This window comes from Onychostoma macrolepis, chromosome 21 (genome assembly GCF_012432095.1).
Source record: "Onychostoma macrolepis isolate SWU-2019 chromosome 21, ASM1243209v1, whole genome shotgun sequence".
NCBI classification, from domain to species: domain Eukaryota; kingdom Metazoa; phylum Chordata; class Actinopteri; order Cypriniformes; family Cyprinidae; genus Onychostoma; species Onychostoma macrolepis.
In genome coordinates this window covers 11,635,159-11,657,473 of record NC_081175.1, presented here as the reverse complement: position 1 = coordinate 11,657,473, position 22,315 = coordinate 11,635,159, and the positions used below count along the sequence as shown (strand labels likewise).

The following is a 22,315-nucleotide window of genomic DNA, read 5'->3' as shown; positions in this document are numbered from 1 at the left end:
ATGACTTGTAATGCCTCATTCAGGTATGGTAAGGTATGGCTGTTTGGATTAAAGTAAAATACAGCAGTATGTTTCTGTATGGAAATTATACAATTTATTACATATCTGGTGAAAAGTGCACAACAGATACAAAGACGCAGAGTATGGCTGTGTCTGAAAGTGCCCTCTATACCCTTATATAGTTCACTATTAAAGGTGACAGCATTTGTAGTGGCAGTAGTGGACATCCCATGATGCACCTCAATAATGAGTGTACAACCGATGTACACTCAACAGCTAGCCGCTAGCGATTAGTCCCACACTGTTAACGTCACTCTAAATGAATTCTTGCTTCTCAGTTTATGGATCAGTAGACTATATTAGAGGAGTAATGTAGAGAATAGTAAATGAGAGTATAGAGTGCTGCAGGGATAATGTATTTTTGTAAGCCAAAACCCAGAAACAACTACCATATCCAGTCCCAAAGTAATGGTTTTTTTTAATGGGTTTTTGGTTAAATGCCTGATTAATACAAGCTCAAGCTTAAATAAAGAGTTGTCGGAAGCTTAATGGTGGTGAGTGACATTTAAGTCATGTGACCATGGTGTAGTTTATAGCTTAACTTTAGCTTTTTACTTCTAGAGATTGTATTTAGGTTTTAAAATTCATAAACATGTACTTATTCATGAAGATTATTCTAATGAAAAAAAAAGTTTTATATTCATATTTATTAGAGAGCTTACAGAGATTATTTTCTGTCATAATACAAAAGCCAATGAAAAAAATATTATTGAGCCAGACTGATGCCAACTGCTGGGTTGGCCTATAAAAATACAACATCACTGAAGCACTCTATAGTGGGCCATTTTAGATACAGCCCTACAAACCAAGCACTATTCAGCTTAAGCTTAAAACAATCAAAATACACAGCAACTTTTGAGTATCTAACAATCGAGAAAGATGCTTTTTGGCTAATTCGCTAATGCTAACCAACTGATGTTGTGTGTTTGAGGCAGGACTTCTTGGCTGACCAAAGGCATTTTTGGTGAAGCTAGTGGAGCAAAAGTAACACACTTTATATTTAACTTGCCTTGTTCGCAATTACTTAAGACAAAATGACTTTTTCCACTCATTCTTTCTCACACACATATCTATAAAGATCATTAATACTACCTACACTACATTTAAAATGTGATAATTAAGTTTGGAGCTTCACTGAACGGCACAAGCTCCACTGGGAAGAAAGTCCTCAAGATAGCTAGCCACTGCTTTAGAAAGGTAGGTCATGCTGCCAAAACGGCCACTGGGGGCGCTATCATACATCAGCCTGCAGATGCCAGTCATGTGATCTCTCTCAAGGAGACTCTCATCAGCTCCCAGTTCTTTCTGCAGAAACAGAATTTGGTTATTATTAGTGCTACTGACTCCATGACAAATGCCTTTGCCACTGCTAATCAGTTGCATGTGAGAGGAATATTCTTATTCCAGAGATTATTTTATTGGACGAAGATGTATATAGTAAAAAATATTTGATCCATTTTCTCTGAATGGAAAGATATTTTAAATAAGGTGTATTAAACCCATGAACCTCCTCCAGAAGCTCACCTGATCATTGTAGAACATGTCACTGGCCATTTGTACAATCCTCTCCACCTCAATGACACCACCCACAGTCTGGACATCCACCTCAGCCAACATGGTCAGCACCAGGATGGCCTCCACCAACAGCTGCCGGTATTCAGGCTGAGGAACGCGATTCAGAACCGTTTCCACATGCACGGCGAACTTTATTTCACCTGGAGTCATCTGAAAATGGTGCCATTTTATTATTCTGCAAATTTTAACCTGAAGGTCACATAATTTGACCTCTTAAGGTTGTTTACCTCTCTTGTGGTTGAGGATGGAAGCACAAAGCCCTCAATGGATAGCCCTTGACACTAAATGACAAGAAAGGAAAGCCATTTTGAAGCATAACCTCGATGAATAACCCAGCTTCAGCACTCACTGTAAAGCATCCCACTCACCTTCTGCAGAATCTTCCAGACATTTTGATAGAAACCAACAGGGACTCTGTTGAGAGCTCCATCAAGACGCCTGCGCCGAAGCCACTGGCCATGTCTGCTGTCATGCACCAACATGGCTCCTAATGATCCCTGAAATGACTCAATGGATGGAAGTCTGTATCTCTGGAAAACAATCAGATTAATTACACCTACAGAGAAAAAGCTCAAGCTTGGATAAGAAGTTAAGGTTTGTTTGTCTCTGGTCCACTTACCCCCGATTCAATATTTCCAATATCCAGCGAATGAACTGACACAGCCTAAAGGACACAGAAAAAGTGGCTGGTCTTTAACTACTGCCATCATATTGAGACATAACTGTCCTAAACCCAAGCATTTTCTCACCAGCTTGATATCACCACCCTTTTTACTTGCAACTTTCACTTCTGTTTTGGTGGAGCTGGATTTGCTCATGTCTTGGATATTGACAGCAGAGCTGATCACATTTCCTGTTGAGCGCACTGGTGCAAAAATACAACTCGTAAATATACAAATTCACAGACCTAATGGGCGAGTATAATGCTGGCAGTGTATGAATATATTTACCACTTTTTTGAACTCCAAACTCTTTGCCACTGAGCATGTGAACCAGCAGGGTCTTCATCTCAGATGGGCTCATATTCATCAAACTCTCTGTTGCCTCCTCACCTAAAAAAAAAAAAAAAGATATGAACCTCTTGTGCTCTTAATCAGAGTACTAAAATAATATCAAATAGGATTTAAAAACTTAATCATTTAATTACATGGTATTACAATTTATTAATCTTACATACACTACCATTCAAAAATGTGGGGTCAGCATTTTTTTAAAGAATTGCTACATTCAGCAAGGATGCATTAAATTAATCAAAAGTGACATTTATAATGTTAAAAAAGATTTCTGTTTTCAAATAAATGCTGTTCCTTTGAAATTATCTTTATCAAAAAATCCAGACAAAATGATCACGGTTTTAAGCAGCACAACTGTTTTCAACATTGATGATAAGAAGAAAATTTGAGCACCAAAACAGTATATTAGAATGATTTCTGAAGGATCGTGTTAAGACTGGAGTAATGCCTGCTGAAAATTCAGCTTTGCCATCACAGGAATAAATTACATTTCAAAATATATTTTAAAACAAACCAGTTCTTTCAAATTTTAATAATGTTTCACAATATTACTGTTGAATACGTTTACTGTATTTTTGATAGAGGCTTCTATCTAAAATATTAAAAAATCTTACCGACCTTTTGAAAGGTTTCAGATACAGTATCGATATTTGTTGAGAAATCCCTCAAATGAAGATAATGTTACAGCACATTGAACCAATCACTGGCTTAGCTAATTCTAATAAAGTGCAGTCCTAATAAAACAGAATACACAAAATAGTTCACTGCATGTTAAAAATGGTTAAATATTTAAAGGAGTTTATGAAACAGGAACTGAGATACCTGAACAGTTGAGGGACTGAGCGAGCTCTGTGACCATGACCTGAAGAATGAGGCCAATTCGGAGGCGAAACATTTCACTGAAGATTTTAGGCTGGGTTCGAATACTCATAGCCAGAAACACCATTATCTCCTGCCAGGAGCATACAAGAGTGTCAGTGGAATTAAAACGTACAAGGTTGAGATGTGGATCTGACCCGCAGCTCTAACCTGAGTGAGAATGGCGATGGTGAGGTTGTTCTCACTAGCCTCATCGATCAGCCTTGCCAGCTTATCTGGGGGCATAGGGCTATATGGAGACAAAGATTGCAGTATGAACAGGTAAACGTGAATGTAAATATATGTGTGTGTACACTCACGCTGAAATAGTTTTCTCTCTTGGTTCAGGAGGAAGGCCAACTGTTAGATGTTTCTGATGAATTAGCAAATCTGAGCAGGCCTGTTAATGGAAAACATATCTAATAACCACATTCAGAGAAAATGTAGATTAATTTACATGCAGATACAGGAAAACTGCTACTCACAGCATCCAACTCTTCTACTTTCTTGCGTAGCATCCCACAGATCATCCGGATGAGACCCCAGTGTTTTAGGTTTCCTGCCTTTTCATACAAATCACTCAGTAGTCGTCTTACCGTCCAATCTTTCCCATGTAGCTTGGTGTCCCAATCTATTCCCCTTATAAAAGAAATCCCAACATTATTCCATTTCAAAACAATCTTCAACCTCCACAATCACAGTACAGCTCTTTTCTAGGACACAGATATAACAAAACTCATTAAAGTTTCAGTGGTACTGACTTGTCTTTGAACAGGATGTAGAGAATATCAGCCTGGTCCTGCAAGCTCCGACTTTGTTTCAGCATCTGCACTAAGGCTGTGTAGTCAATCCCACCACTGACGTCTCTGGGCAGGTTCATGGGTTGAGGGGCCTGTGTCTCAGATGCCTTCGCAGGAGAAAAAGACATTACAGCTCTTTGTTAGATGTGGAGACTTACAATAAAGCCATTTTTAACAATTCCAGAGAGCAATTTTGCCATTAATTTTCTCCATATAGAGCTTCCTCAGAAAATATTAATTAACACATTGCAGACATTGTTTTTAAGTAAAACAGTATATGATGAACTGAAAAGGGGCAAAAGGTACATAACTGCACACCTAAATCCATAGCAGCTGTAAGGATGATGTTGTCAAATGGTACACGTTTTTTAAATAAGTCTCTTATGTGCTCCAAGACAGCATTTATTTGATCAAAACAGTAATATTTCTAAAAATATTACAATGTAAAATAAAAGTTTTCGATTTTAAAATGTTTTAAAATGTAATTTAAAGCTGAATTTCAGCAGCCGTTACAGTCTACAGTCTACAGCATTTCAATCTTTTTTTCTCGCAATTATGAGTTTACATCTCGCAATTCTTTTTTTCTCAGAATTCTGAGTTTTAAACTCACAGTTCTGGCTTTTCTCAAAATAACGTGATATGAACTCACAGTCGAAAGTTATAAAGTCAGTATTGCCTGATAAAAAAATTGCAATTGCGAGAAAAAACGCCTCAGGTTATGTATGTAACCCTGGTTCCTCGAGGGAACGAGACGCTGTGTCCGAAAACGCTAGGGGAACGCCTCCAGCGTGAGTGTCTCTGAATATCGTGTGCAATCTATCCAATGGATGGGCGAGACGTCACAGACGGGGTGACGTAATGACCAGCTGGTATAAAAGCACGTGCAGTGAAACCGGCGTCAGCTTCTAGGAATGAAGCAAGCGCTGACAGGGATGCCGGAAGTATGGCCTCGAAACGCAGCGTCTCGTTCCCTCGAGGAACCAGGGTTACATACGTAACCTGAGGCGTTCCTCTTCAGGAACTCGAGCTGCATCCGAAAACACTAGGGGAATGAGAAGGCCTGCAGTACGACTGGCCGTGGTGCAGAGGAGGGGACCTTCAGAACATACCCTGTTCTAGGGTGTAGAAAGGCTTTGGCCATGCCGGGCGCAAAAAAGTGAGTAGGGGCCACTGAGAGGGCCTGAAGATCCCCAACTCTCTTGAGAGAATATATCGCCAGAAGGAAAGTGACCTTCAGAGTGAGATGGCGATCAGAAATCTCCTCAATAGGCTCGAAGGGAGGCCTACAGAGAGCTTCGAGCACCACAGCCAGGTCCCTGATAATACGAGAATACGAGACCATACTGGGGGCCTGGATGAGTCAGAGAGTACCAGAGGGGACATTGCGCTGTTTCTTGAGTCGCAAAGAGGTCCACCTAAGCCTGGCCAAACACTCTCCAGATCTGCTTCACCACCTCTGGGTGAAGCATCCATTCCCCGGGCCTCGGCCCCTGCTTCGACAGGATGTCTGCTCCCATATTGAGGTGCTCAGGAATATAAACCGCCTTCAGCGAGCGGAACTTCCCTTGGGCCCACACAAGAATCTGGTGCGCCAGCCTGTACAGACCTCCTTGGTGGTTGATATAAGAGACACCCCAACACATGGTGATCTCTCAGGTCCGGGAGAAAGTGTTTCAGAGCTTGAAACACGGCCAGCATCTCCAGACAATTGATATGCCAAGTGAGATGGCGACCACGCCACAGACAGCGGGCAGGGTAGCCACTCATGACCGCACCCCAACCTGTGAGGGACGCATCCGTCGCTAGCGTTACACGGCGACAAGGAGCTCCCAGCACCGGGCCCTGAGACAAGAACCAGGGTTGTCTCCACATGCAGGCAACGCCACGTGACCTTGATCATGCGAAGCGGGTTTCCCCTCAGGGAAAACCCCCTGATCTTGAGCCACCACTGTAGGGGTCTCATGTACAGCAGGCCAAGAGGTATCAAGTCAAGTCAAGTCAAGTTGAGCTTTATTGTCATTCCACTACATGCGGGGGCATACAGTGGAACGAAATGTCGTGCCTCACAGGACCACGGTGCTACATAAATACAGGCATACAGCAATGAAGTAAAACAATATAAACCTATACACAACTATCCTACTGATAGATTTTGACTATAAATATACTATATATAAAAAAAAATTTTTTACCTATACATAAACTAAAAAATACAAACTATACAAACTATACGAGTGCTTCAGATAAATACTGTACATGTGCGAAGAGAAACATTGCGAGTCAGCAGCTGGCTGGGGAACAGTGCAGGATGATTTGCAGTGCATGAGCATGTAAACATACATATATTACTGAGTCTTTTTGTGGGATTTGTATACACACAGCAGAGTGTGTGGAAAGTGACTAGTGCGCATAGAGGAGGAGAGTGTGCTACTACAGGTGGCTCTGATGCTGCGGTACCGTCTTCCTGATGGTAGAAGCTGGAAGAGACTGTGGGAGGGGTGTGTGGAGTCCTTCATGATACTGTTGGCTTTGCTGGAGCATTGTGTGAGGAAAATGTCCAGGATGGAGGGGAGAGGGGCACCGATGATCTTTGCAGCTGTGTTCACTGTCCGCTGGAGGGTCTTGTGGTCTGCTGCTGTACAGTTCCCGTACCAGACAGTGATGCAGCTGGATGTTGGATGCAGCTGTCATGAGACCCAGCAGTCTCTGAAACTGCTTTACAGTGAGTGACCGGCCTTCTCTCACTCTTGCGACTGCAGTGAGGATCGACTCGATCCGAGCAGGTGACATACGTGCCTGCATCGTGGTCAAATCCCACACCACGCCCAGATAAGTGGTTCTCTGAGTTGGAGGAAGCACACTTTTCTTGGCGTTCAGTCTTAGCCCCAGCACTTCCATATGAGCGAGAACGACATCTCGATGTCAAACCGCCACCTGCTCTGATTGAGCTAAAATCAACCAATCGTCGATGTAATTGAGTATGTGGATGCCTTGCAGCCGCAACGGAGCTAACGCAGATATTATCAAGATGTACGCAGCGGCTTGGAGGGCAAGGACGGAGCCTTTAGAGACGACGCAGTGTCAGGGGACAGATAGCTCGCGAGCATCTGTTCCACCCAAAGCATCGCTCTATAACCGCAACTGAATAAACAATACACACACAGAGCGCTTGCTGAAAGACAAAAAGCTGACGCCGGTTTCACCGCACGTGCTTTTATTCCAGCTGGTCATTACGTCAACCCATCTGTGACGTCTCGCCCATCCATTGGATAGATTGCACACGATATTCAGAGTGAATATATTCACGCTGGAGGCGTTCCCCTAGCATTTTCAGACGCAGCTTGAGTTCCTGAAGAGGAACTCAGAATTGCGTGATTTAAACGTACAATTCTGAGAAAAAAGTCGCATTTCTGAGGTATAAAGTCAGAATTTCTAGATATAAACTCACAATTCTGACTTTTTTTTTCTCAGAATTGCGAGGTTATATTTCGCAGTTCTGGCTTCATAACAGGCAGCTGCAAGTTATTAAATCAGAACTGTGAGATATAAACTCACAATTCTGAGAAAAAAAATGCACAATTGCGAGTTTGTATTGTGCAATTCTGAGAAAGTCAGAATTGCGAGATAAAAACTCGCAATTACATTTTTTTAATAGAAAACAGTTGTTATGTGATACTTTTTTTCCTGTTTAAAGAACAATTTATTTGAAATAGTTATCTTCTGTAACATTATTAAAGTCTTTACTGTCACTTTTGATCAATTCTCTGCATTCTTGCTTCGATAAAAGGAAAGAAAAATGTCATCAATACCTTTATCTGCTAATTTGTTAGTGGGGGAAAGATATTATATACAGGCATAAACATTCAATATACAATATGCAATCACCTAACATACTTTGAGCTCACTGTAGGTCTATCTTGGAAGGTTTACACCTTATTATCAGTTAAAACTGTTTCTCTGTGTAGGAATGAGTGAGATTTTTACTTCTGGAACCTGATCAAAAAAATCAAGCATACAATTTGGAGAGCAGAGACAGCCAGATTATTCTTCTAATTATTGTTTAAATGGTCAAAGTGAAAGCCTGTAATTTTGTGTTATCTACCTTTTCTTTGTTATCCAGCAAATTAAGGTTTGGTGCCGGAGAACGGAAAAGTTTAGTTGGAAGGTACATGTGAACATCTGCGGAGAGGTTAAAACAAAATCATGAATTATTTCTGAGCATTTGCAAAGGCGACTGTTCTCGGAACAGCGTCAAAATGACTGAAAACTCACTGTGTATATTGAGCTCTCTGGCTTTGTGCACCAGAGACACCATCTCCCGAGTCTTTTTGGCTGCTGCCCTGAAGCGGTTGAGGCCTCCTTTAGTGGCACTAATGGGACTCTGCTGAGGAACTGCCAGCAGCTGGTCCAGATACACAGCCAGGTCATCCACCTCTGCACACACACACACACACACACACAATTAAATAAAAACCTCAGAGCATTGAGCACGTTTTCTGTCAGTTTTGAGAAGCAATTGAGTATTTCACCACATGTGTCAATGTATAAAACTGTCACAGCAGTTACTGCTCCATCACAAAATTGCCTCTCAAGCCTCCATCCGCCCATGCAGCTACGCAAACTGTCTGACAGAGTGACTGTCAACTGCAGGCCACACATTTCAACAAAAAACGTCATGCAGAAAATGGAAAAACTGTAAGTTAACAGCCAACAAACTCCTGGCAACTGACTTAACAACTGTCCAATAAAATAAGAAGAAAATGATTTAACTTTAAAATGAACGTCATGCTGTTCTGAATTTTATTACATTCTTGTGTGGCACACAAACAATCTTTTTATATTTTGAAAGTCAGCAGCAACACTGGACCCAATTGACTTTAAGTGTATTTTTCAAAACATCCTATTTTGAGTTCCACAGAAGAAAGTGATTTATAAATTTTTTTGGATTAACTATCCCTTTATGGTTTTAGATTTTTCAAGAGAAAAGCTCATTATTCGTGCTGCTAGCTGGTGGCTCACTCACCACAGTCCATAAATGTAAGATGGGCACAACAGGAGGTGTCAAGCAAAGCAGAAAGTTTCCCAGTCTTAACCCTTGAAATGTAAAACTGATTTGATTTTGGGCTGCTTTAGGTATGTAACAAATATTCAATGTGCTGACCGCTTTAAATACGTTACCTTGCTCCTCCAAAGTAACCGTCCTGTAGTTTTTTCAAGGTTGCCAAAAGAACAGGATCAATTTGCTTGTGATCATCGGCTACAAAGGACCAAAAGTAAATGAGCCTTTCAGAATGAGAAAGCTCCTGTCTGCATATGGTGTTGATGTTGTGTGTTGAGGACACTCACTGAGCATGCCGTTTGAAATTAGGAACGTTACTGTGGGTCGGCCTGTCATCCTCCATCGAGAGCAGAGGTAGGAGAGGTCAATACGTAGCATTTCCACAATCATGTGATTGTCCAGGGCCAGATAGAACTCATGATGGTCAACAAACTGGACATTCGATCAGGAGCAAAACCAGAAACAGTACATACTAGATATTCAAATAGATACCAACAGCAAATTTGAATTCACACATTGACATACTTGAGGTGTGAAAGTAAAGATGGTGTTACGAATAATGTAGAATTTGGAAGTTCCCAGCACACCAATTCGCCTGTATGGCCGTCCAGTCAGTCCCAGCCTTTGGTTGCGCCCTGAAAAAAGACAAAAACACAGTAAAATCTGTCAGTCTGTGTGTGTATTTGGTTTCTCTCTCTCTCTCTTCATTCAAAAATTCTGTTCATCATGACACTGTATCCCTTCAAGATAATGAATGGGGATGTGGACCAGCTATAAATCTCCAAAAAGGCCCCATAAAAGCATCAAACAAATAGTTCATAATATTTGTGCAGTATAATACAAGTCTTCTGAAGCTTTTGTTAGAGGAACAGGCTGAAATTGTTTTTCATTGCTTGCTGAAAATCTTTCTGCGGTCGCTATCCACTTACTTTGTATGCAAATGAGGTCCTTTTTCTTCCGCAGAAGTTTAAAAACTAAACTGAATCAATCTTGAACTAACTTAAACTAAATAATGACACTGTTTCCATCTGTATAACTGTTTATGCCTGAATAGAGGTGGGCGATATGACCAAAATCTTTTATCACAATGTGAGTAATTTAATTTTACTATAATAACATATCACAGTGTAGTTATTTTTGCTTTAAAAAAGGTCTTATCATATCAAAATTTTTGATACCATAGAAATGTTATAATTCTTGTCAGGAGTGTCAATATCACAAAAAAACTAATACTAGCCTAAATTAAAAAAAAAAAAAAGCAAATCAAATCAGTCAGCGATTTAAAAAAAAAAAAAAAAAAAAAACTAATCACAAGCAATACAAAAAAAAACTACAGAAGAACAAATAAACAAGAAATGCTACTTACATTGTATAAAGTAATCAAATGAATAAAAACACTGCATATTCTTCACTGTTTAAATTAAAAATATATTTCTTTTTATTAAAGTTACAAAAGTGATTTAGTCAAGAGCAGTGAGAGATTTTCTCTCTTTTGTTGTTTGATTAACATGAATGACAGACAGCAGGAATATTAGACTGCTGTCACTTTAAGAGCTGCCCGGATCCAATACACCGTTACACATGTGTTTTCTTTCTCAGCTGTTTGCTTTCACTTAAGATGTACTGTGTTCACAAGGATACTTGCAAAGATGGTCACTGACACAAGTGTGTGTATTTAACCGTTTAAGGCCTAATGAGAGGCAAAATAACTGTTCAATACTCCCGCGCTCTATGAGCACCGCCTTCACATGTATATAGCGAAATAAGTTCTCTTTCGCTGCTGATTGCATTTCAATGGCTTAAAATCCGTCGTTTTTCTGTTTATAAGTTGCTTTGAAACAATTTGCTATGTATAAAGTGCTATATAAATTAAGGTGACTTGAATTCTACCCTGAGCTTACCTAGTCTGGCATAGATGTGACTGAGCACTCTGGAGGGCTGAACTCGGATTGGGTGAACGTCCTCCAGGGTTTCTGCGTCAATGCCATGGCTCTGCAGGAGCTGTTTAATCTCATCGCTTTCTGCCAGGAGAGACACTGAAAACACAAGAATGGAAAGCGGCCAGTGTAAATATAGTGAGATGGAATACTTATGTAATATGCAACATCAGGGTTTCTAAATAGATTCACCCAGATTAAGCTACTGTCAAACATAGGTCTTACCTTGAACCACAACATCAGGCTTGGGAACAGTGGAGAGACGTCTATTGAGAGGATCGATTTCTCCAACTGCTAAAAACCCCTATAAAGTCAAAAACAATCATTATTTCACATATAAAGATACATACTCTTATCATTATATGTTTTCTCAGCTTCACAGCCACAAGGTAATTGATGCATATGTCAGTCTCAACATTCATGTGCAACTGTGGTTATATATTTAGCAAACATGTTTATTCAAAGCAACCTACAAAATAAAATTCCCAAATAATTCCACAATAAACAATATCTTCAAAAATCACGCTCCTTCCACCATTGGAAAAAATCAATTATCAACATATAGGTTTTGAGTATGATGAATTTGAACTATATACAAATTTTTATGATCTATCTATAGAATTTAATAATATATTATTTAAATAAATATATTTCATTGAATTAATTATGTGCTGGGGTTTTTTTAATTTTGGGGTTGGTAAGACTTATAAGGTTTTTGAAAGAAGACTTTTATGCTGCATTTGATCAGTAAAAAACAACAATATTGTGAAATATTATTACAAATTAAAATAACTGTTTTCCATTTTAATATACTTTAAAATGTAATTTATTTCTGTAATGGCCAACCTGATTTTTCATCAGTGTTACATGATTCCTCACAAATCATTCTTTTATGATGATTTGACGCTAAAGAAACTTAATATTATCTTATTATTATCAATGTTGAAATCAGTTGTGCTGCTTAATATTTTTGGAAAAAACATGATTATTTAGGATTCTTTGATAACTATAAAGAACATTATTTATTTGAAATATTTTTACTGCCACTCTTGATCAATTTAATGCATCTCTACTGAATAAAAGCATTATTATATATCATGTATAGTATTATAAAATTAGAAATATTTCTTTGAAAAAATCATATTGACCCTACTTGGATGGCATTGTAAATATAAACAAGCATACATACAGTATGTACTGTACATTGTGAAATGTTGTTGCATGGAATTCCCTGATTTAAATAATTGCATTGAACTGTACTGAAGAGATGAACAGGATTAATGAGTGGAAACAGGTGTATTTCATTAGAGAGACATAATGTGCAGCATGGCCTCCAGAAACAGATTGAGAAACACTGCAGTACAGCATTACCATATAGAGCGATTTTTGTGGAATTTACTGTACCTCTGCCAGCAGGTTACCCAATATGTACAGAGACTGGCCCCATTTCAGTGGACACTTGCCTACTGGCACTCTCTCCACGGTGTGAGGATTAACATACTCTTCATCAACCTAGTTGAAATGACACACACAGGGTGAAAGTCCATTTTTCCTTTGGAATAACCCACAAAGAATCACTCAACCAGGAATCTGGTTTCATCATAACGGTACAAAATCCAGGGCTTTGGTGTCACGAGCAAAATAACTAAGTGTGTCCAGACCGTACCTTATCTGGAGGAACACTATAAAGCTCAGGGACCAATCGTAATCCATTCTTCCCTCTGATGAGAATGTTGTCTAAAGCCTCTCTGTACTCCTGAACCTAAATAAGAAAGGAACATGCAAAGCATTGTTTTCTAAAGAATAGTTGGTTATTTATTGAATGTCTGTAGTGAATTGTCTGTACCTGTTCTGGACTGTTGATAAAAACACCATCCAGGATGAGGTATGTCCAGAACAGTGGCCATTCACACTCTATGTTCTCGAAGAGCTTCAGCTCTGATGACTCGTAGTACAATCGATTAGGGTCCTTAGAAAAGAATGATTGTGTGAGAATAAGCTCCAAACGGCCATACAAAAGACGACCACACACGTATTTTGTCCGACAAATTGTTTAAGCTTGGTTTTACCTCTCGGGGAGTTTTATGTCCATCTCTAAGAAAGCGACAGCATCCATATCTGCCCTATGAGACAGTACAGGGGTAAATAAAACACTAAATAACTAAGGTGTTTGTCAGACTTCATTTTTTATTTTTTTATTTCTATAATTAATTAAAAATAATGATAAGTTGTACTTAAAACGTGCATAAATTATATATAATGTAATCTTTATTTCATGCTAATTATTTAATTTTTTTCTTGAACTTTAAATGTAATCATTATATCCGTTTAGTTGAAAAGAAAATAATTGTTTCAACAGTTCAGTGGCACATTCTTCATTTTGTTTGCATAGTTTTAATGCAGTATTACGTGCTTCATTTCATGTTTTCTATGAAAGATTTGCGAAACGAAGCAAGAGATTTATTGATACCCAGATCTGAAGACGCTGGTATTCACCTGAAGTTTTGAAATTATTTCTTCTTTGGTGATATTAACAATGTCAATGTCCTCGACTGCAAATGCTGGATAAGAGATGATGGACAGAACCCCAGCATCTACTTCTTTGGATGTCGATGCCCTTGGCAGCATGGACCTGAGAATAGACTATTGCAAGGGTTTCAGAAAGGGAAAAACATTCTGTTATTTACAGGAGGCATGAAGGATGCTGTCCTCCTAGGTGTGACATCATAAATGAGTTTCTTACTTGGCAGTGCTGAATGTCATCGGCTAAAGAGTGTACGACGGACTCTGGGCCGCCCTTGGCACCAAAAAGATTCAGTTCATCCAAGGCCTCCAGAGCTGCCTGAATAAACATGCAGCAAGAGGTCATGTTATTTCATCACATGGAGATCATTATTTGACACTTGCTTGACATGTGAAACCAATTCTTAACTGATTATGCAATTTATCACTAAAAATGTAAATATTTTACCTTTGCCATTCCAATAGAGCTGGCATTTATCTCAGGGATCCCTTTATTCGTCTTGTCTCCTCGTTCCCACATTCCAAAATCCTGAGAATCATGTACAGTCTTAATATTCATGGAAACATGTGAAATCTTTCTGTATCAGAACAGCATGCTGGTGCTTACCGCCACTTTGTACGCAGATTCAATGTAAAAGATCAGATTCTGGACAGCATCGACCTCATCACGGGTATAAACAATTTTCAGCCCTGTTCCACACAAGAAAATGTTCAGACGCTTCATTAAAAATGCACTCTGATTCCATAACATTGGCATTATGCTGCATGTTGGAAAAAGTGAAAAGTTAAAGTCAACCTGATGCTGTCATTTGGGCCAGGAAGAGCAGGAAGATGGAGGTGGCGTCCACCTGTAGATGACCCCATTCCTGATCACCAACAACAGTGGCACAAGTTCCTGCATGGTATTTAGCATGAAGGCAATCTTTGGTGCTTTTGCTGTACTTGAACTTCTCCACCTTATAAAGCTGAAAATTAAACACAGACTCAGAGTTACTGTACAAAAAGTCTTTGTTTCTATGACAAGGCTGGTTCACATGCAGCATCATCCTTGAACAGAACTGTAAACCAGGTCTCTATATCTATATCTATATATATATATATATATATATATTGGAACATGAGTGGCATATTCTATTTGTTCCATGCTTCACAACGCACTAATAAAGTGTCACATTTCAGTAACATGGAGCCCACATAACATCATTCATCAATAGTGTGTATGTGTACATTAATCTGTTTCCTAGGTTTATGATTATTTGTTAAAAGTGGTATATAGTTTACTTATACTATTATATTTTTTGTTTATGAAGAAACACTCATACACACACACAAATAACTATAAACAAGCTATCTCAAGATTTCAAAACAGTCTTCTGCACAATAGGCTAGCTAACCATCGTAATGCACTCTAAACATTAATAAGCTAATACACTCTGAGAGAAAATTAATTGCAACAAAGTAATTAAGTAATGTCTCACAACTATAATGGGGTTGCCATTTGGTGATGAGCGCAGACTGTGATTCATATTTGAAACAAATTATATTTATTAGACAAAACTGTTTAGAGAAAATTCTGACTGTATTCGTTATGATGTTGTATTATTATATAATATGACCAAGCACACAATATCATTCAATTGTTTGGGATCACTAGTTTAAAAAAAAATAAAAATGTTATAGTAAGGAAGAAATGTATACACACATTAAATTATTCATAATGACATTTATAGTGTTACAAAACAATATATTTCAAATAAATGCTGTTCTGGCTAACTTTGTTGATCAAATAATCCAGAAAAAATCCAGAAAAAAACTAAAGTAATGGCTGCTGAAAAGTTTTAAAATTTTAAAATTTATTAAAAGAGAAATATAATGCTAAGTTGTTTTTATTTCACATTATTACTATTTTCCTGTATTTAAAAAAATAAAATAAATAAAGATCGTAAGAGCACAGTGGACTTCTTTCAAAAACATGAAAAAAACTTACTGACCCCAAACTTTTGACCAGTAGTGTATGTTCTTCTTCAAAGCAATTTCATTTGAAACGATCACCATGATGACTCAGTATTTACAGCAAAACATTATCTAGTGTATGCTTTAGATATGCTGAGCAAGATAAGCTGGGTTGGTCAGATTTAATCAGAATGTGTGCTGACAAGTTTGGAGAATTAACCAATAAGAAGTGTGGGAAAGCATGGTGTTATTAATGATTTCCAAATATTTATTTGCATATACCAGAATGATGTTGTTTATCCATACCTGTCTCATCATGCACTGCAGTAATCCTCGCATTAGTTTGACCACACTCTGCAGAATGAGAAGAGACACAGAACAAGAGAGAGAGAGATAGAGAGCAGTGAGCCTTGACCGTGACCTTAAACTCTCCATCTGGTATGACCATGAAAGAAACATGAGCCAAATGATTTGCCCTCTGGCATTTTACATGGTCTCCCAGACACAAACACTAATGAGCAGAAAATACTAAATGTCTGGGACATGGTCAGACATGGTCTCTGATGCCCTTTGACAAAATTGTATGGTTTTGTTTGCATCTCATCTCACTACATATGCATGAACCGACCTGCTCCAGTTCATAGGCTTTGGCTTTGTCTTCATCTCTGTCTGCAGTCTTCCTGTAGGCCAGACTTAAAGCCCACACAGACAGGATGCAGTACACATTGTCTCTAACCCAGGCGTGAGGTAACGTCTCATCTCCTGGGAGTAAACCTGTCACCGGATCCTGCAAAATATCATAAGGAAACATACATATGGCATTGTCTACCATACTCAAATCAACTATATTGATTGTATATGTGACAATTTAAAGTGTCACCAATGGCATGGCCTATGACATTTAAAGCATATGGCACTTTAAAATCTCTAAAGCCTGTATTTTAAATCTTTATCATTTGTAATTGCACATTAGCACAATCCTATTGCATGATGGAAATAACAAATAATGAATTCCATAAAATATTTTCAAATTCTCATTCATAAATTGTATTGAATGTGCACTTGTAGTGTATTTCAAATCCTAAAATATATATATATTTTTTAAATGTATAAATGTACTTAAAATGTACTTTAAATCATTTAATATTAATGAAATAAAAGGCCACCTTAATGTATAATGAAAAGTGCATTTTCATGACTGTTTTTCTTAAAGCATTACAAGGTCAGCCGCCCCCCAAATTAAAATACTGACATTATTTACTCACCATCATGTCATTCTAAACCTGTAAAACGTTCTTCTATGAAATAAAGGAAATATTTTAAAGAATGCTGATTACTAAATCATTTCTGTTTCGTTTGACTTCCATTTTATGGACAAAAAAATACAATGGAAATCAATGTTTGGTTATTAACATTCTTCAAAATATCTTCTTTTGTGTTCAGCAGAGGAAATAAAAGCATACAGGTTTGGAACACCTTCAGGGTGTGTAAATGATTTATAATTTTGACTTTTAAGTACATTTTAAATCACCGTTTTAATAATATTTTGTCACGCTTTGAAGAAGTACTTATTTTCTGAATAAAATACTAAAGTGCACGTAAAACTTAAAATTACACTTAAAGTATATTATAAATATTTTGAATTTACAAAATTGCAACTTCATCATCACAACTGTGTAATTATATATGTATTTAAATACATAACATACAAGTTTCAATAAAAATTACACTGAAGTATATTTTAATTTGCCATAAATGTTTGTCAGTATATTCACCAGTACACTTTAATCACATTTCAAAGATAGCAGTATTATAAAATTACATATAACATGCATTTAAGTCCTGGCTAAAAGCACTCTTAAATTCAACTAATTGTGTTTAAGATGAACATAAACTATATTAACATTACATTTATTTGCTTACTTAAAAGTATGCTAAATCGTAGGCCTACTTCTTTTTCACTGTCATTTTAATAGATGTCAACACAGCAAGTGTGTGTGTTTATGTTTGTGAACCAAGAGCAACACAACACGTGCTGTTCCCCTATAATCAGAAAAAGTGAGATGTCTCACCTGGTGACAGAGGATTGTCTGTTGCAACATTCTGGCATAGTTGTCGAGTTTCACTCCGGAATTACTGCGGCTTCTCATTATGGTTGTTTTCTGTAAGCAGTTTAGCTCTCCAGTCTCACTAGCAGTGCGAGCTTAGCTTAGCTGCCGGTGGTCAAGTATCAAGTGTGAGGCAGGCAAATGTCAAAGCCTTAAGGACGAGGTGTTCAGAAGTATCTGTTACATCACATGATGTAACTGGTGTTGAGGCGCACCCTATCTTATTTTTACAGGTGCAATTTTCATCCATTATTAAAATAAAATCAACAGTATAAATTAAAAAAAGAAGACGACATTTTTAAAAAATAACATAACATATACCTATAATGCAGCACACTGAGCAAAATTATGTCATATATACGTATGCATTTTGTCCCAGTGATTTGAAGACGCTTGTTTTTTGCTAAATTAATCAGTCTTTGTTGATATTCAGACCAACAACACGATTGCGAGTCAATAGGCCTACTTAAACAATAAGCTTGGGGAGTAATTTACATGTAACAGAATTACGTAATTTAAAATAAATGTAACTGTAATCTGTTAGAGTTACTGAGAGAGAAAAAAGTGTAATTAAATTATTTATGAAAATGTTAACGATTAAAGAGGGCTACATCTGAATATTTACACACAGAGAGAGAGAGAGAGAGAGAGAGAGAGAGATTTGATTGATTTCCCAAATTCCAGTGACTGCTCAAAAATATGAGAAACCATTGTTTCAGGAGTTTAGGACACAGAATAGGACACATGTTTATTCAGTTTTATTTCTTATTTGGGTTTATGTAGGCCTATGCTTTATTTTTCTGTCATAGCTATGCAAAGATATGATTTATATATAAAAAAAAAAACCCACCATCATTGCTATATATCATATGAATTTAAATCTTTATTTAACCTCAAAAGTCTGATGTTGTGGTGGCTGTGCTTTATTTGTATAATCTTAATTCAAGTGATGAAGGATTTTGAGAAGTCTGACAGTAGGCTAATTAATGTTGAGTAGCCCGACTACTGTAAGGTTAACTGTTTTCATGTTTCAAAATGATTTACAGTTGAAAACATTTATTAGAAAATTAGAAAAGTATTTAAAAAATAACCTAATCAAATGCAATCAGTTACATTAATAAAGTAGTTGAAAAAGTTACACTACTTAATGCATTTTAAATAAGGTAATTTGTAATCTGTAATCTATTACATTTCCAAAGTAACCTTCCCAACACTGACAACAAGTTATAGTGAATAACCTATATTTCAGACACTATTTCCAGTTACTTTGTCTATTTTTGCTGGAGAGAATGCAATACAAGTTAGCCTAACACACAAGTGGTGTTTGAATAAATTTGTTTGAACAAAATGATGATTCAATGGTTCTATCAAACATAGACAGTCACTTGTTGCCACCTACTGGCAATGTAACACGCAAAAGCGTTTAAAGACTAAATATGGTGAACAACCACACTGTATGTGATAATATATTTGAATATGTTCACTGTAAAAATCATTCATTTTGATGTGGATGTTTTTGTTTAGCCTATATTTGCACATTTCACATTTTTTAAATGTGACCCTGGACCACAAAACCAGTCTTAAGTGTCAATTTTTCGAAATTGAGATTTATACATCAATAAATAAGCTTTTCATTGATGTATGGTTTGTTAGGATTGAACAATATTTGGCCGAGATTTGAAAATCTAAATATTGAGAAAATCGCCTTTAAAGTTGTCCAAACGAAATTCTTAGCAAATGTAAAGTTAGTAAAGTTTTTATACACTTACGGTAAGAAATTGACAAAATATCTTCATGGACCATGATCTTTACTTAATATCCTAATGATAATTTTGACCCATACAACGTATTTTTGGCTATTGCTACAAATACACCCCAGCGACTTAAGACTGCTTTTGTGGTCCAGGGTCACAAATATAATATTTTATAAATATTATAAATAATAAAAAGAAATGTTGTTAAGGCTTCAAAAAAAGTAAAAAAAACATATTTAAGCATGGACATATCATAAATGGATACTGTATCACGAATACACAACAATAAATAAACAATGAACTGTAACTTTAAATAATGAAACTGCACAGAAATACTGGTATTTTTAGTGTTTTATTTGACTAACTTAAACTTTGCTCTTGTATCAGAAAAAGAACATGCAATCTGGGTACATGTGGAGGTCGTTCACAGTACAATGACATCAGTCTGTTACAGTACATTCTTGTGCAAATACTCCTCTCACTATGTGGATACTGAGGGACTTCAGGGCCATTTGCCATTAGAACTGGGTTTCTCTGAACATAGAACATCCTGAGAAAGATATGTGCTGCTGTGCACGTTCTCTCACTGGCCCTGTGCCTAGTATAGATTTTAATCAACACTACTGAGGCCTTCATAGCTTATCTAATACAGTACTTTTTATCAAATATCACATGAATATAATTATTTCAAACTCAAAATAGAGATTTTAGCCTCAATACTTTCAGCAAGTCTACATTCTAAACAGTAACAAATGCACTTTTACGGCATTGTGATTCTTGATAATGCATTACATAAATTAAAAATCATGCTCGTACAGATTAATACAATCCTTTAAGTATATTTACAATGCACTACAGTTTTGTTAATTGTGTATTTTTCAAGTCAAACACAAACCCCAAAATTCTTGTTTAACATCATTATCTTAATAACCAATAATTCATGTTTTCAAATGGCTTGAACATAAGTCATATAAAGTGAAACCAATGTAACTTTTCAAGTCAGACTTCTCCACATGCTCTGCACAGTACATGTACGATGCTATATACAGTTCAGAAATTAAAGTGCTTGAAACATAGCCTAAGGCCATAATATATATATATATATATTGGGTTGACTCATAAATGACTAGTTTTCAGGCTTCCACTCCACTAAGAATGAACAGGCTCATTAAACGAACAATGACCGTTCCTGTGGGTAGAAAATGTAATCAGTTTTCAGATTTCAGGGCAGTTTTAGGACTTTCAACGATAGGAAATGATGGCAGCGGTGACTTACCTGCATAAACCTGTAGTACACTCTATGTTGTCATGGCAGTAGGCTCCATATGGTTTGAACCCCATGATTCGCCACAGAGGGGACATTCTTATCTTGCGGTGAAGTATATGTGATGACTGAAGGTCTGATCGCACCTCAGGAGTCACTACTGGCACTGTAGATACCTAACATACATTTCTCAGTCAGTAGGGAACATATGCATGCTGTTAACATATGCAATAATAATAATAATTTTATTTAGGATTTCAAGAAATGTGTTGAAATAAGCATCAACTAAGATTATGTAATGTCCAGTATTATAGCTCAGGTTAACTAGCAAATACTGTGAAGTGTGACCTAGTAATATTATAAATGTAAAGGCATTTTTTAACAAAAGAAATATCCTGGTATTACATGTTCTTTGATACCATGTGAAAAAGAGTTGTTGGAAAGAGGTGTAAACTCACCTGGTGCATCAGCACTAGCAAGATTAATGTGCAAAATCCAAATTTTGCCAGGTTAAAGTGATGCAGAATCATTTTGGTCATGTTATTTCCCACAGAACTCATGTCAGTGTGTCCAGATGATTACTTAAGCTTTGCAATGACCATGTGTATTTATAACCCTTCAACATTGATCTTACCTCCCCACCCTCTCTGTCTATCCGTCTCTTCTGCTCTCTTACTCTGCTCAAGGCCATGGCCAAGATAAAATCACGTGTTTAGTAAATATTTGAGAGTTTACGTAAGCCTAAACTGGCATTAATGTGCAGTCGTTTAGCTTCTGGGATCGATGGGAGTAAAAAATGACAGTCTCTCAGACTGTCAGTAGTGATTTATAGAAGAATACTTTTACATCATGATTAGACTGTTTTGTATAAATAAATGAATAAATGAATTGTAAAAAGAAAGAAATATTATAAATCATTTTATAAATAAAATATAAAAGCTAACAAATTACAGTTTACAGACAATGTGGCTGGTGCTGCATTATAAAAATGAAAACATTACATGCACCACACTGTTAAAAAATAATAATAATACATGTACCACCTAAACATCTAAAACCTTTGAAATGGACTGTAAAAATGTCATAGAAATGTTTTAGGTTTATGGATTTAATTTAGAATTATTGTTGTGGTTTGTACTTTCATAATATATTGACAATCACCATAAAATCATAGACGTGATGCTTAAGTTCATTAGCTTTTCCACAAGCTGAGGTAAATACTAATAAAATAAATATACATACATAACCGACAACAAAAAGATAAACATAATGATTAAAAAACCATCATGTGAGCTGTCACACAGGGAATTCTGGCATTGTAAATGTATGTTTTTCCCCCCACTGACTTGTTCTTTTCACTTGCAAAATCTGTACAATCTGTTTTACTTTAAAACAACATGAAATATCCAGT

The 22,315-nt window shown here is 37.0% G+C and overlaps 2 protein-coding genes across 2 annotated transcripts; both read right to left on the bottom strand.

The window, feature by feature from the left end:
- Nucleotides 1–78: 78 nt before the first annotated feature.
- Nucleotides 79–18,020, bottom strand: phka1b (phosphorylase kinase, alpha 1b (muscle)). The gene is made up of 32 exons (XM_058757887.1): nt 17,851–18,020; nt 16,407–16,565; nt 16,085–16,132; nt 14,622–14,790; nt 14,433–14,515; nt 14,274–14,354; nt 14,046–14,144; nt 13,799–13,945; nt 13,372–13,425; nt 13,149–13,271; nt 12,969–13,064; nt 12,707–12,814; nt 11,528–11,606; nt 11,267–11,401; nt 9,891–10,000; nt 9,653–9,797; nt 9,485–9,563; nt 9,330–9,400; nt 8,579–8,740; nt 8,409–8,485; nt 4,268–4,413; nt 3,992–4,145; nt 3,827–3,906; nt 3,678–3,756; nt 3,471–3,600; nt 2,586–2,687; nt 2,385–2,500; nt 2,255–2,299; nt 2,004–2,165; nt 1,863–1,916; nt 1,585–1,785; nt 79–1,365 (listed from the first exon to the last, which is right to left on the bottom strand). The coding sequence occupies exons 1-32, from the start codon at nt 17,926–17,928 to the stop codon at nt 1,192–1,194; spliced, it is 3,546 nt and encodes a 1,181-aa protein (XP_058613870.1). The 5' UTR covers nt 17,929–18,020; the 3' UTR covers nt 79–1,191.
- A 1,953-nt stretch (nt 18,021–19,973) lies between these two features.
- Nucleotides 19,974–21,551, bottom strand: si:dkey-22f5.9 (liver-expressed antimicrobial peptide 2-like). Its single transcript, XM_058758488.1, has 3 exons — nt 21,363–21,551; nt 20,917–21,080; nt 19,974–20,829 (listed from the first exon to the last, which is right to left on the bottom strand). Exons 1-3 carry the CDS (start codon nt 21,462–21,464, stop codon nt 20,790–20,792), a joined length of 306 nt encoding a protein of 101 aa, XP_058614471.1. The 5' UTR covers nt 21,465–21,551; the 3' UTR covers nt 19,974–20,789.
- Between the last annotated feature and the right edge of the window lie 764 nt (nt 21,552–22,315).

Coding starts and splice junctions, on each gene's coding strand:
- phka1b (XM_058757887.1), bottom strand. CDS start 17,928: ATGAGAAGCCGCAGTAATTCCGGAGTGAAACTCGACAACTATGCCAGA. Junction 13,426..13,798: donor AAATAATTTCAAAACTTCAG/GTGAATACCAGC, acceptor ACTGTCTCATAG/GGCAGATATGGATGCTGTCG. Junction 9,798..9,890: donor TCTTTACTTTCACACCTCAA/GTATGTCAATGT, acceptor TCGAATGTCCAG/TTTGTTGACCATCATGAGTT.
- si:dkey-22f5.9 (XM_058758488.1), bottom strand. CDS start 21,464: ATGAGTTCTGTGGGAAATAACATGACCAAAATGATTCTGCATCACTTT. Junction 21,081..21,362: donor TGCTAGTGCTGATGCACCAG/GTGAGTTTACAC, acceptor AATGTATGTTAG/GTATCTACAGTGCCAGTAGT. Junction 20,830..20,916: donor TGTACTACAGGTTTATGCAG/GTAAGTCACCGC, acceptor TTCTACCCACAG/GAACGGTCATTGTTCGTTTA.